Source organism: Diceros bicornis, chromosome 1 (genome assembly GCF_020826845.1).
Source record: "Diceros bicornis minor isolate mBicDic1 chromosome 1, mDicBic1.mat.cur, whole genome shotgun sequence".
NCBI classification, from domain to species: domain Eukaryota; kingdom Metazoa; phylum Chordata; class Mammalia; order Perissodactyla; family Rhinocerotidae; genus Diceros; species Diceros bicornis.
In genome coordinates this window covers 58,792,704-58,807,652 of record NC_080740.1, presented here as the reverse complement: position 1 = coordinate 58,807,652, position 14,949 = coordinate 58,792,704, and the positions used below count along the sequence as shown (strand labels likewise).

At 36.9% G+C, this 14,949-nt stretch overlaps 1 protein-coding gene and 1 non-coding gene across 4 annotated transcripts in view; one reads left to right on the top strand and one right to left on the bottom strand.

Moving 5' to 3' along the window:
* ANKHD1 (ankyrin repeat and KH domain containing 1) overlaps positions 1 to 14,949 on the bottom strand; it is a 119,425-nt gene that overhangs the window by 9,826 nt on the left and 94,650 nt on the right. For all 3 annotated transcript variants that reach the window (XM_058541914.1, XM_058541950.1, XM_058541923.1), the window contains 8 exons: positions 14,304 to 14,517; positions 12,034 to 12,209; positions 11,654 to 11,816; positions 8,370 to 8,465; positions 7,778 to 7,894; positions 3,713 to 3,887; positions 2,450 to 2,906; positions 1,822 to 1,968 (listed from right to left, as the gene is read on the bottom strand). In XM_058541914.1, the coding sequence (XP_058397897.1) occupies positions 1,822 to 1,968; positions 2,450 to 2,906; positions 3,713 to 3,887; positions 7,778 to 7,894; positions 8,370 to 8,465; positions 11,654 to 11,816; positions 12,034 to 12,209; positions 14,304 to 14,517 (1,545 nt within the window). The remainder of the gene's footprint in view (positions 1 to 1,821; positions 1,969 to 2,449; positions 2,907 to 3,712; positions 3,888 to 7,777; positions 7,895 to 8,369; positions 8,466 to 11,653; positions 11,817 to 12,033; positions 12,210 to 14,303; positions 14,518 to 14,949) is intronic.
* LOC131410469 (U6 spliceosomal RNA) lies at positions 4,829 to 4,938 on the top strand. Its single transcript, XR_009221257.1, has one exon. It is a non-coding gene; the product is annotated as a U6 spliceosomal RNA (small nuclear RNA).

The following is a 14,949-nucleotide window of genomic DNA, read 5'->3' as shown; positions in this document are numbered from 1 at the left end:
AAAAAAAAAATCACTCATAATCTAAGCATTCAATCTGCCCAAAATATCACACGTCAACTCAACAGCAATGACCATATGTATTGACTCTTTCTAAATTAAAATAATGCATACTGTATTATTAAACTCCATACTGAATAAAAGAGGCTAGCTTATCAATATCAATAGTTTATACTTAGCAATAGAAAATAAAGCCGCAGATTTGAACTACATAAAAAGGAACTCACTAGTGGAGCCTGGGACTTCCTCTTGTGTCTGAGGCAAGCAGAGCCAGAGAGAAGACGAGAGGCTAATCTTGGGATCTGACAAGATGGCCCAGTTGCCCCGTAGGAATATCAAGGAAACCCAGTGTTTGCTGGCAGAACCAGATGAGAGCAACACCCATTATTTTCATGTGGTCATTGCTGGACCTCAGGATTCCACCTTTGAGGGAGACCTTCAAACCTGAACTATTCCGGGCCGGCCCCGTGGCTTAGCGGTTAAGTGCGCACGCTCTGCTACTGGCCGCCCGGGTTCCGATCCCGGGCGCGCACCGACGCACCGCCTCTGCGGCCACACTGAGGCCGCGTCCCACATACAGCAACTAGAAGGATGTGCAACTATGACATACAACTATCTACTGGGGCTTTGGGGAAAAAAAAAGGAGGAGGATTGGCAATAGATGTTAGCTCAGAGCGGGTCTTCCTCAGCAAAAAGAGGAGGATTAGCACGGATGTTAGCTCAGGGCTGATCTTCCTCACAAAAAAAATAAAATAAAATATTAAAAAACAAAAAAAAAGAAACCTGAACTATTCCTTCCAGAAGCATACCCAATGGCAAAAGCATACCCAATGGCAGCCCCGAAAGTACATTTCATGATCAAAATTTATCATCTTAATGTGGACAAGTTGGGAAGAATATATTTAGATATTCTGAAAGCTAGAGCATGGGCTAGGCTACCATGAATAATCTTAAATCGATCTGATCATCAAGTATGTATCACTTCTCCTGTTCTGCCAAGACTTCTTCCTTTTTTGTTTGCATTTAATGGACACAAAGTCTTAGAAACATTAAAAAAAAAAACCTTAGACATCTCAGCTCTTTGCTGATTAAATGCACATTAGCAAATCTATATCTTGTCCTAATTCCCTGTTGTAAAGCATGAGCAAGAGCCTAGAAGTATCATCTGGATTGTGTGAGACATTTAAAAGCAGCAGCCCCCCACTGCTTTTATTCACTTCCCCTATCATGGTCTAAGTATAAAGCAGTGTGAATGATGGTAGTTGCAGGGATGTAGGTGTTCTTTATTTTTTTTTGACGGGGAAGGTAGTTTTAGTTTTACAGACACATTTCCCCCTTTTTATGGTAATCCAATTGCACTGGTTAAAAGCAGCTAACCACTTCTTCAGAATACGCTCTCTAGCCAAGTCTAACTTTATTTAAATGCTGTGCTATATATGTACAAGCTTGATTGTCTGAATCAAAATGGGACCATTAAATAAAGATCATAGCTTTCACTAATAACATTGTGACTTTGCTGTCAAGTGTAGAATCTTCCCTTGTGATTATCTTGTATGGTTTGTCTATAAACTTCTGGAAATCTTATGTTTTAATAAAATATTTTTTGTCATTTTAAAGCCAACATTTGTTGTATCATATAAAATATGCAAGCAAAATTTACATATTGCTTCTAATTTTGCTTTAGACTTCTCTGGATTTAGCATGGGACTGCGTTTAAAATAAAAACCACATTCAAATCATTCATTAATTAGTTGGGTAACCATCTCACAAGAGGAGAACGTATATGGTCTATAAAGTTAAAAAGATGAGACTAAATCTACTTACCTTCGTACAACTTCTTTCCATCCATCTTCTCTTTTTTGCCCCCTTTTAGGGCTAGTCAGATTTAGCTTTATGTTTGGCGAGCTTAATGGCAATGACACTGACTTGTAGCTTGTTGATAATGAATTAGGATTCACTTCACCTTCAAGTCTGAGAAGAGGGAAATAAAGTCCAATAAAAGATAAATTTTAAGATAGAAATTCAAGACTGTATTTCTTTATAGACAAAGTTATGCTGAAATATTTGAATTAAAATTTGGCACATCAAATTATCAAGAATTCAGAAAAATAGAAATAGAGCAGAGTCCATCATCTATTTTAGTATTAAAATGTATTTGGAAGCCAAAAGTTGGACTATAATCAACAAAAATGACATAGTTAAAATAAAATCAAGATATGCTAATATTTTCAATTTCAAAATTGAATCATAAAAATTTCTAATAATCCCATTTCATAACTAGCACATGATTAGGAGAAGATCGGTGAATTTCAGTTCTGAATATTGAAGACAGATAATGTGGTAGACCTAAATTGTTTAACACAACTTATGCTTGAAGAATGTACTTCAAATTCTTGTGCCAAGCATGAAAAAGGAAAGGTGGATGTAGAGTTAACAAATCAGAAAACTTTACCGTGTTTGAGGTTTAGAAGTGGCAGTACTCGTCTTTTCTTCTTGGGAATGGAGTAGCAGTGAGGGGTATCTCCTATCACTAGAGGAATTCACATCCATAGTGAAATTTAACTCTTGGCTTTTACCACCACTACTACTCTCACTGTTGCAATCTGTGCTGTCCAAGTTATCTGAATCACTATTTCCACCTGTACCACCACCTCTGGGTTCTCCATTTATTTTATTTTTGTCTGCCTTTTGCTGTGCTAAGGATATATGTTGTTCTGGCAATATTAAATGTGCAGTGGGAGGGGTCTCTTTTGTTTTGTTCTTCTTATTTTTCCGATTGGTGCTGGGGGTTGTCACCACGTTGGCCCTTTTTTTCCCAAACACATTTGTGAATGTTGCAGATGTTGCAGAGATTCCAATTGTGGTGGTGGTGGTTGCACTAGGAGGTTCTATGGGAACTTCTTGCTCCACTGAAATTATCAAAAAGGATAAAAATCACACTGAGAGGTACAGATCTCAAAACAAATTGTGACAGAATATACCCAAAAATTCATAATAATTCAGACCCTTAGGTCATATTTTCCTTTCATATTCACTAGTATTCACTAGTAAATAAAGAAATCTTTACTGTTATTAGAACAAATATACTATATCATATTTTGATGTCTAACTTGGTATAAAACATTCACACTATTAACATTCTTAAGATCTGAAATGCTAGTCTCATGAACTAACAAAAATCATAATACAGTTTGAATTTAGGAAATTTTTCACATAGTATTTTAGAATTAAAATTCAAATAGAGCAAAATTATTTGCCTAGTACAAGCAATGCCAGACTGTACAATAAACAACTCTTTGAGAATATTGAACCCCAGCCACGTATAGCTTTGAGCCTGAATCTTAGGCTAAAAATTTACTGAGGAACTGGACCTCTCCCCAGTTTCCAACTGGGGGAGGAAAGGGTAGGGAAGAACCTGAAGAGAAGCTGGCAAACCTCTTACTGTATCACTTTTAGGACATACATGACGTTTTACAGGGTAACTTAAATTACAACTGAACTTCTTCAAATTACGTGCTTGCCTTCCCCCTTGTGGTTCTCTATATCACTTTACAATATAAAATATTTAGAAATATTTACTGTGAAAGTCAATTGTCAATTTCAGATTACAATAGTAATTGAATATTTAACTAGAATTAATTAGAGCAAAAAGCACTCAAAATGAAGTTGATAAACAGGAGAATTTTATCACTAATTTGGATGGGTCATTTCTCACCATCTTCATCATTCTCCTCTTCATCTTCATCCTCTGGTAGTTCTGAATTCTCCTTAGGTTTGTTTTCCTCATCTTCTTCCTGCTTCCTTTTCTGCTCCTCTTTTTTCTTTTTCCTCTTTTCTTTTCTTTTCTCTCTTTTAGCTGCAAGGGCCTGCTTTCTGCTCTCCTCTCTTGACTGCAAATAAAATAGGTGTATCATTTTACCAATAATGCAATAATTTAAAATAAAGAATGAAATATTTTTGTTTATGGTACATGGGGCTTCCCATGGATGTCAGTCTCAACACACATTTATAAAAGCAATAAAAGAAGAAATAGATAAACTGAACATCACCAAAATGAAAGTTTTTGCCCTTCAAAGGAACCATCAAGAAAGTGAAAAGACAGCTCATAAAATGGGAAAGAAATTTTGCAAATCATACATCTGGTAAGGGACTTATATCAAGAATTTATAAAGAACTCTTATAATTCAATAATGAAAAGACCACTCAATTAAAAAATGGACAAAGGAGGGGCCAGCCTGGTGGCGCAGTGGTTAAGCGTGCATGCTCCACTTCAGCAGCCCAGGGTTCGCAGGCCCGGATCCTCGGCGTGCACCAACGCACTGCTTGTCAAGCCATGCTGTGGTGGCATTCCATATAAAGTAGAGGAAGATGGGCACAGATGTCAGCCCAGGGCCAATCTTCCTCAGCAAAAAGAGGAGGATTGGCATTGGATATTAGCTCAGGGCTGATCTTCCTCACAAAAAAAAAAAAAAAATGGACAAAGGATCTGAATAGACACTTCTCCAAAGAACATATACAAATAGACAATAAACACATGAAGAGATAGATGTTCAGTATCATTAGCCATCAGAGAAAAGCAAATCAAAATCATAATGAGATGCCCACTTCACACCCACTAGGATGGCTATAATCAAAAAGACAGATAAAGCAGTGTTGGTGAGGATATGGTTCTGGAACCTTCATATACTGCTGGTAGGAATATAAAATTGTGCAGCTACTTTGGAAAACAATGTGACAGTTAAACACAGAATTACTATATGCTCTAGCAATTTCATTCCTAGATATATCCCCAAGAGAAACGAAAACATGTTCACACAAAAATTTGTACACTGTGCTCGCTTTGGCAGCACATACACTAAAAAAACTGCAATGATACAGAGAAGATTAGCATGGCCTCTGCACAAGGAAGACATACGAATTCATGAAGCACTCCATAATTTAAAAAAAAATTGTACACCAACGAAGTGGAAACAACCTAAATGTCCATCAACTGATGAACAGATAAACAAAATGCAGCGTACCTATATAACGAGATATTACTTGGCAATACAAAGAAATGAAGAATTGATATATGCTATAACATGGATGAAGCTTGAAAACATTATGAAGTGAAAAAAGATAGTCACAGAGGGCCAAATACTGTAATATTCCACTTATATGAAATGTCCAGAATAGGCAAATCCATAGACACAGAAAGTAGATTAGTGGTTAGCTAGGATGGAGGGATTGAAGGGGTAGGGGGTGATATCTAAGGGGTGTGGGGTTTCTTTTTGGAATAATGAAAATGTTCTAAAATTGATTGTGGTGATGGATGCACAACTCTGTGAATACACTAAAAGCCACTGAAGTGTACACTTTAAATAGGTAAATTGTATGGTATGTGAATTAAATCTTAGTAAAGCTCTTAAAAAATACATTTATGTGGCATCTGTTTACTTGACTAAAATGCAGCTATTGTGATCTTTATAAAATACTAACAAATTCACTATAAAAATACTGACAAGAGGCTATTATAAAAATTATTTTCCCTACGTTATAGAGTTATTTTAAGCCACATTCATAATTCTGATCACTTTTAGTTTTGCCTTGATTAATACTAGAAGATATTTTTTTTTCAGAAAGGGGAACATGGTAGTAGTTGCCTAGCATCATAATGAAAGTGTGAAACAAGTAGAAAACACATCAAGTTACTCATATTTCTATGGAAATTATCCAAAAAGGTTCACCATAAGAATTTGTCCATGGAGTCTAGTTCTCCTGGTAATTAAGTAAAGCGTTTTCCTCAAAACTATAATTTACTATGCTGAGGCGTAAAGTAGTTATTCTTTGAAATTTTTATTTATCTAAATCAGGGGTCAGCAAACTATGGCCTGCCAAATCCAGTCTGCTGTCTGTGTTTGTATGGCCTGAAAGCTTTTACATTTTAAATCGTTGAAAAAAATAAAAAGAAGATTTCATGACACATGAAAATTATAAAAAATTCAAATTTCAGTATCCATAAATAAAGTTCTGTTGAAACACAGCCACGCTCATTCATTTAGCTATTGTCTATGGATGCTTCCATACTACGATAGCAGAGTTGAGGAGTTATGACAGAGACCATATGGCCTGCAAAGCCTAAAATATTTACTATTTGGCATTTTACATAAAAAGTTTGCCAACCTCCTATGTAAATGAGGAAGGAGCCAAGGACTAAGCTAAAAATTATTTCATCACTTTGTTGGCATAAGAGCAAATTGGCTACTTAGGGAATTGCTGACCATATCCCTGGGTAGTTACACAAAAATAAAAATTATAGATGTGGAAAGGACCTTAGTAGTCATCTAACTTCAAACTTTATTTTAAAATAAACATAACTTTTTTTTCCCTTCTGATTTTAACTGTAATCAAGTTTATCACAGAGGTACAAATATTTATTTAATTCTCTAATGATAAGACTTTAAGGTTTATACTTGTCTCCCTATTGTTAGCAATGCAACACTGAATGTCCTTACACATTCACATCTTTGAGCATCTAATTATTTACCTTAGGCTAAATTTCTATAAGTGGAATAGCTGGAGTAAGGGTATGCACCCTTTTTATTAATTCATTGTTGTCAAAGCATCTCCATTAATAGTTACACTAATTTACGCCATATATCAAAAATCATACTAGAGTGCTAATTTATCCACACCCTTGCCATCAATAGCGATTACCAAACTTTTATATTTTAAGCTTTGCCAATCTGGTAAAAAAAATTTATATCACTCTTTTACTGTGCATTTCTTTGTTTATTCATAAAGTTTAGCACTCTCCATTATTTACTGAACATTTGTATTTGTTTTTCTGTGAATTGCCCATTCATGTGATGATTTTTTATTCTGAGCAAGTTATCTTTTTATCATTGATTTGTAAGCAATTTTCTGTTCTTAGCTTACAAGTTTTGTATTTTTCTAAATAAAAATTGGGGGGCCGGCCTCGTGGCTTAGCGGTTAAGTGTGCGCACTCGGCTGCTGGCAGCCCGGGTTCGGATCCCAGGCGCGCACCGACACGCCGCTTCTCCGGCCATGCTGAGGCCCCGTCCCACATACAGCAACTAGAAGGATGTGCAGCTATGACATACAACTATCTACTGGGGCTTTTGGGGGAAAAAATAATAAAAATAAAATCTTAAATAAAAATTGGTGTCAAAATTTTAGCATCTCTCAAAATGATTATATTTTTTTCTTCTTTTAATCATCAACAAAGTATCTTCCAATTATCTTCATGTTAAGCTATCTCTTGCATTCCTATAACAACTCTACTTGATCATGGTGTTTGTTCTTTTCATATAACTTCTAGATTCAATAACAGCTTTCTCATTTTCCAAGTAAGCAGACTGAGCCTCAGAAAAGTGATCTTTTTTTTTATTTTTTCCATTATACCACACATCCTAGGATACTAGACACTTACTCTTTAATTAAGGATCTTATAAACTACTTATAGCCCAGATCTTTTAATAAACAAAAGATTTCCAATGTTTTACTAAATTTCTTCTCACACTAATGTTAAAACCACTTAGGCAGTGGTTTTAATCACATTTGGTAAACTGTAATCTGCTCAAAAAGTAGTCCCTCGCCTATATGGTTCAAAATATTTTTTATGAATGATAGGTCAGAATAAAAAAATTGATGGTTGGACAATCTATTAATCATTTCTTTTGAAAGAGATTTTGTTAAGATTATTGGTCATACAGGTGGCAAATTTATTCTAGCAGATTTTCAACAATTTCTAATAAGGAAAATTATTTTTCCCACTTACCTTTTCCAGATCGAGTTCCTTTAAAAGAATACTTGCATTCTTATTTGCTTCTGCAGCCTGCTGGTCTTTAGCCTTCACAATTGTCTCAACACATTGGTGACATTTTTTCAACAGTTCCTATAGTAGAAAATGGAATTAATTATATATATATAGGAACACATAACATAAACAAGGCAAATAAAACCTGAGCTGATGAGCATACCAAAGTCCAGAGCTTAAAGCTCAATCAACTGAAAATTCACTAAACCAAATTAAGCTATCCTTTGAGTCTAGTCATGTATCAATCTTTCATCGAAATAAGGCACCATTTCCTAAAAAGTTTATGTCTTCTCAGAAAACGTTCTAATCAGGCTAACGGTCTCGTAATAAACTTTAGCTACAGTCACTCTAATTATGGTTCAAAATAGAAAGGGAAGCTCAAAATAATTTATCAAAAGTATATACTCATTCCCCATTTGCAAATGGGGAAACAAGCATAGAATAATCAGGTGATCGGTCTCATGGAGGACAAAAAGAACAGGCTGCTAACTGCACACTTCGGCACATAATTCCACAAAGAACAAAATGTACTTTAACAGTGTATTAAACCTACCTTATCGGTAATTGTTGCTATGTATCTCATGCATTCTATATCAGAAGGGAATTGATTGACTTCCTTCACCAAATATTGAACAACTTTTACATGACCCTGTAAAGATTACAACAAAAAATACACAAAACAATCCCTTGAAAATTTGCCCATATGCTTAAACACTTAAGAGTAAAAGGTATAGTAATACACCCAGAGTTTACTGAACTTAAAATTGGAATTATGAAAATTAGAACAATGTAGAATTTATAGACAGAAAAAGATAAGTACAATGTGCTCAGGAATATATGGTAGGCCAAAAGACATTTCTCTTGAATTTAATCTGCCCACTTCCCACTGAAAGTAGAAAAACTTTTGTAGAAAAACAATACCTCTTAGAATGAATCTATTAATAAAATAAAAATTGGTGATATGAAATGAATCTCAGTATAAAAGGGAAATTAGTCCTAAAACAAAGAGGATGTTCTAGATTTCAAAGCATTATTTTGGCTCTATCTTACTAAACTAACAAGGTGGACTATCACATTGATCTGAGTCATATGACTTGAATCTAGGTAAAACACTTTCTAAACGCCCTTATCAGGGGCTGAATGATCTGTAATCAATTCCATGTACATCTATTCTAACATAACCACTCTTGCACAGTTTCCCCTCCTACTAAGGTTCTAAAAAGTCTTTGAGAACTAGTCTGATGGTGACAAAAAACAGGAAAGTGGTTGCCTCTGAGGCAGGCAATTGATTGAGAACAGGCATGATGGAACTTTTTAGGATTATGGAAGTATTTTATATCTTTAAGGGGTGTGAGTTAACATGAGTGTACGCAATCATCAAAACTTATTAAACTATGTATCTTACATTTGTGCATTTCATTATATATAAATCATACCTCAATTAAAAAGAAAGAAAAAAATAGAAAAAAAGAATTAAGTCTAGAAAATATCTTAAGACTTTCTTTTAAGGGGCCGGCCCTGTGGCTTAGTGGTTAAGCAGGCGCGCTCAGCTACTGGCAGCCCGGGGCTCGGATCCCGGGCACGCACCAATGCACTGCTTATCCGGCCACGCTGAGGTGGCGTCCGACATATAGCAACTAGAAGGATGTGCAACTATGACATACAACTATCCACTGGGGCTTTGGGGAGAAAAAAGGAGGAGGATTGGCAATAGATGTTAGCTCAGGGCTGGTCTTCCTTAGCAAAAACAGGAGGATTGGCATGGATGTTAGCTCAGGGCTGATCTTCCTCACAAAAAAAAAAAAATTTTCTTTTAAGACACATAACGAACACTGCTTTCATTCCATAGCTATTTAGTGGCCACCTAGTATGTCTCAGGTACTGTGCTAAACAACTGAGTATAAACAGTAGTGAAAAAGACAGTCATGAATCTTGGTCTTCATGGATCTTCCAGTCTAGTTGGGGAGACAGGCATTAAAAAAGTAAATACCGGGGGCCGGCCCCGTGGCTTAGCGGTTAAGTGCGTGCGCTCCGCTGATGGCGGCCCGGGTTCAGATCTCCGGCGTGCGCACTGACACACCGCTTGTCAGGCCATGCTGTGGCAGCATCCCATATAAAGTGGAGGAAGATCGGCACGGATGTTAGCTCAGGGCCAGTCTTGCCTCAGCAAAAAGAGGAGGATTGGCATGGATGTTAGCTCAGGGCTGATCTTCCTCATGCCTGCACACGCGCACACACACACACACACAAAATAAATAAATAATTAAGTAAGTAAATACTGTATGATTTCACTCATATGTGGAGGATAAATAAACACACAGATAAGGAGAATAGATTAGTGGTTACCAGAGAAGGGGGTGGGGGGAGGGCGAAAGGGGTAAAGGGGCATATACGCATGGTGATGGATAATAACTGGACTGTTGGTGGTAAACACAATGCAATCTATACAGAAACTGAAATATAGTGATGTACACCTGAAATTTACACAATGCTGTAAGCCAATATGACCCCAATAAAATAATTAAAAAAAAAAAGTAAATTCATGTTTGAATGTATAATTACAAATTGGGATAGGGAAAATAATAGCGTACTATAAAAGAGAATAAGAGGACCTTTTCAGATTGGGTGTTAGGGAAGGACTCTCTTAGAAGTGACATTTAAAATGGGAGCTAGAGGGGCCGGCCCGGTGGCGCAGCAGTTAAGTGCACACGGGCTCTGCTTTGGCGGCCTGGGATTCGTGGGTTCGGATCCCAGGCTCGCGCTGATGCACCACTTGTCAAGCCATGCTGTGGCGGCATCCCACATAAAGTAGAGGAAGATGGGCATGGATGTCAGCTCAGGGCCAATCTTGCTCAGCAAAAAAGAGGAGGATTGGCATCGGATGTTAGATCAGGGCTGATCTTCCTCACCAAAAAAAAAAAAAAAAGGGAGCTAGAGGATGAATAGAAGTGAGCCAGGTGAAGACAAAGGAAAGAAGCTTTCAGGTGGAAAAAAAAAACTGTGAGCAAAAGCCCTCAGGCAGTTAAAAATTTAGTGCACTCTAGGCCAGTGGCTAAAGTATAGTGAGCAAAAGGGAAAAGTAGCATAAATGATTGGTCTGGAGCGGCTGGTATGAGCCATATCACACAGGGCTTTGTAAGCCATGTTAAGTAGTTTATAGTTTATCATAATTGCAATGGGAAGGTGTTTTTGTTTTTGGTGAGGAAGACTAGCGTTGAGCTAACATCTGTTGCCAATACTCCTCTCTTTGCTGAGGAACACTGGCCTTGGGCTAACATCCGTGGCCATCTTCCTCTACTTTATATGGGGGATGCCTGCCACAGCATGGCTTGATAAGTGGTGCACAGCTCCACAACCGGCATCCAAACCTGCAAACCCAGGGCAACCGAAGCGGAGCGCATGAACTTAACCACTATACCACCAAACTTAACCACTATACCACCAGGCTGGCCCTCAAAGGTTTTTTTAAAATATAGCAGACAAGTGACCCTTAATATATATAGGAGGTATAATAAGTTTTTATGAAAGTCCTCTCGTTTTTGTTCCTCTTTAGGTAGAAAAGACATCCATCTGCATATAATATCTGTCCTTAAATCTCATGTTTATGTATAACAACAAAACAAAACTAGTCAAGACACCAAGTGATTTAACAACAAAATCGCTTATAGCAAACTACCATACAGCTCTTAGATTCGGCCACAAAGAGAGTGGAAAGATAGCGTTTGTGTATGGAAACATAGTCAATTCTTCAAAATCAATTTATCCTTCTCACATGGTTTCAGCTTAGAATTGGCTTAAAATTATTGTTTTATCTTTTTTTCCCCCACATCAAATTACCTTGCGAAATGCTGACATAAGCGGTGTGATTTTCCGGTTATCTGCTGCATCCACATCAGCACCTGCTTGCACTAGCAATTGCACCACATCAAAATGACCACCATTGGATGCTAACCAAAGTGGTGTGTTTCCCTTTTTGTTACGAACATCAATATGGGCTCCCCTATAAAATCAAAGAATGTTAATATAGTTTGTTTTCTATGAGAGGAGGCTCACTTTTTCTATTGTTCTCTATTTGTCTTTTATCTTTTATAAAATAGCATGCAAATAATCTGGTCTTTAAAATGTCCATAAAGTAAAACCATTTTATTAACCATAAAGGCTCTGAAATGTGAAAGGGATTATAGGAAGTTCTATATATAAATATAAAATTTACCCACCTATTAATCAGAAGCTCACAAAATTTGTAGTGACCTTTGTCTGCTGCTATTGTTAAAGCAGTATCTCTTGAGGAAGGCACAGGGGGGGCATTAACATCTGCTCCTTTATCTAGTAGAACTCTTCCAACCTCTGCATATCCTCCAGAAGCAGCTTCCATCAAGGGGGTAAGACCAGTCTGTTTAAACCGAAAAATTATGCAAGTACATTAATATAATTTCCTTAAAAGACTAAAACAATTGACTTAAAGTGGATTCTATTTCTGATTTTCTCTCATAAAAGAGCTAAGCAATATTCAGTCTTGAATTTCACTAAATAGCAAGTGAAAATTGTCATTCAGTTAGACATGCTAGAATGAATTTACTTATCATAACATACTACCCTCATGCTAAAAAAATAATTTCATAACTTCTATATTGTTATAAATTTACACATGAGATAATAAGTTCTCTGCACAATGAATAGAGATATTAAAAAACGAATGAAAAGAAAATTAAGTAAGGCACAATGTTCCATGGGAAAACTTTGTTTAGAATATACTCTAAGAGGCTGGCCCCGTGGCTTAGTGGTTAAGTGCGCGCGCTCCGATGCTGGCGGCCCAGGTTCGGATCCCGGGCGCTCACCGATGCACCGCTTCTCCAGCCATGCTGAGGCCGTGTCCCACATACAGCAACTAGAAGGATGTACAGCTATGACATACAACTATCTACTGGGGCTTTCGGGGGGGAAATAAATAAATAAATAAAATCTTTAAAAAAAAAAAAAAAGAATATACTCTAAGAATGCAGTTTGCTAAATAAGGGGATAAATTCTTCCAATCCTAGTCAAACTTGGGTAAAATAGACTAAAATATCACTTCAGAAATTTTATGCATATGTGTCTTTCGCTCATTGGTCTCCAACATTTTCGCCAAAAGACATTTCTTAATGGTATCATTTCCAAAATAATATGGATTTCTCTAGGACTTCTAATAGATAAGTGGGCTACATTGAATACTTGTAATACAAAAAGATAAACTGGATAATAGGAAAGACTCATTTCTCTTTGTGTGATGAAAAGTCTGAGGGAAACATATATTTCCTCGTTTTTTAGACTAAAAAAATGTAAATGTTGCATTAAATTTTAAGAAATACAACTAATGAGATTCAGGGAGAAAATATAAGATTTTCATTCAAACTTTTCCAATTTGATATGACTACCACACTGGACATTGTCTGATTATAAAGAATTCTACATAAACTATGTTTTTCTAGGGTTCTAAGTACATAACAGTTCTAAGCACAGAAATTCAAAGCACTGACATACTAAGTCCTACTTTCTAAATAACAAATAGTCATGAAATTGTCAGAATCTGTGACAGATTAGATTTTAGCTTTCTTAACTTTACATTCTTTACAATTTTTATTTATTTTTACCCCCAAAGCCCCAGGAGATAGTTGTATGTCATAGCTGCACATCCTTCTAGTTGCTGTATGTAGGACGCGGCCTCAGTGTGGCCGGAGAAGCGGTGCGTCAGTGCGCGGCCGGGATCCCAACCCGGGCCGCCAGCAGCGGAGCGCGCACACTTAACTGCTAAGCCATGGGGCCGGCCCTAATTTTACATTCTACGCAGTAATTTTTTTGATTGGGGTTTTTATCAATGGTAAGTACGTGACTCATTAAAGAAGTTCTTCAAGAATCTATATTACTGGACTCTACAAAATAATCTTACTACAAAAATATCTTAGTATAAAATAATCTTACTACATTCAAAAGTTGCAAAATGGAGGACTGATAGTAAGCCACTCAAGGCTGAGGTTGGAAAAAGTACTGATTCTATTTTCTTCACTGTCCTCAATAAAAGTCACGAATGGTGACAGTGAGTCACTGACCACCGTATAGCAAAATTCCTCAATCCTGCATTGGAGGATCAGTTTTAACTTACGACAATTTTTTTTTTTTGTGAGAAGGACTAGCCCTGAGCTAACATCCGATGCCAATCCTCCCCTTTTTTCTTGAGTAAGACTGGCCCTGGGCTAACATCCGTGCCCATCTTCCTCTACTTCATATGGGACGCCGCCACAGAATGGCTTGACAAGCAGTGCGTTGGTGGGCGCCTGGGATCTGAACCTGCGAACCCCAGGCTGCCGCAGCGGAGCGCACGCACTTAACCGCTGCGCCAGTGGGCCAGCCCCAACTTACAACAATTTAAAATAGCACATTCGAGTGGAAATGCCATGATCTTTCTACTCAAAATATATCTGAGATACTTGACAAGTTATAAAATGCTTACCTTTGCCCTATGTTCAACATTGGCTTTTCGATCCAGAAGCAAACTCACTACTTCTGCTCGGCCTTGGAAACAGGCCAAAGTGAGAGCTGTGTTCCGATTGGTCTCTATTTGAGCATTAATGTCTGAACCCATGTCAAGCAGCAGTTTCACTGCAGGAACATGTCCATTCATTGCAGCCAACATCAGGGGAGAAATACCTAGTTTACTCCCAGTCCTAAGAGGGAAAATGTGCTTAGAAAATTAAAAAAATACGTTGCCTAGTGTTTTTTAAAAAGCATAGAGAACATCAAAGATAAAAATGTCTCAATAAAAAGAAAGGTTTCTAACACCAATGAATAGATTTTATTTGTTTAGACTAATAATTAGGAATAGGAAAATCTCACAATTTAAAACACAATCCCTATTTAGAGGCTATAAATTTCCAACTATGCATAACAAAGTACTTTCTAAAATGAGACCTCTTTAAAAACAGCCATGTTAGCTGAAATAAGCTGTGATTACTTATAAGCACATTATAAGGAATGTGCTTATAATGTTGGAATAATTGTTGGCCTTGTAACTTCAGTACTATCTTAATTAAAAATGGTATCTGTCCAAATATTTAGGGGAAGACACTTAACTCCAAGGTAGTAATTTATTAATCATG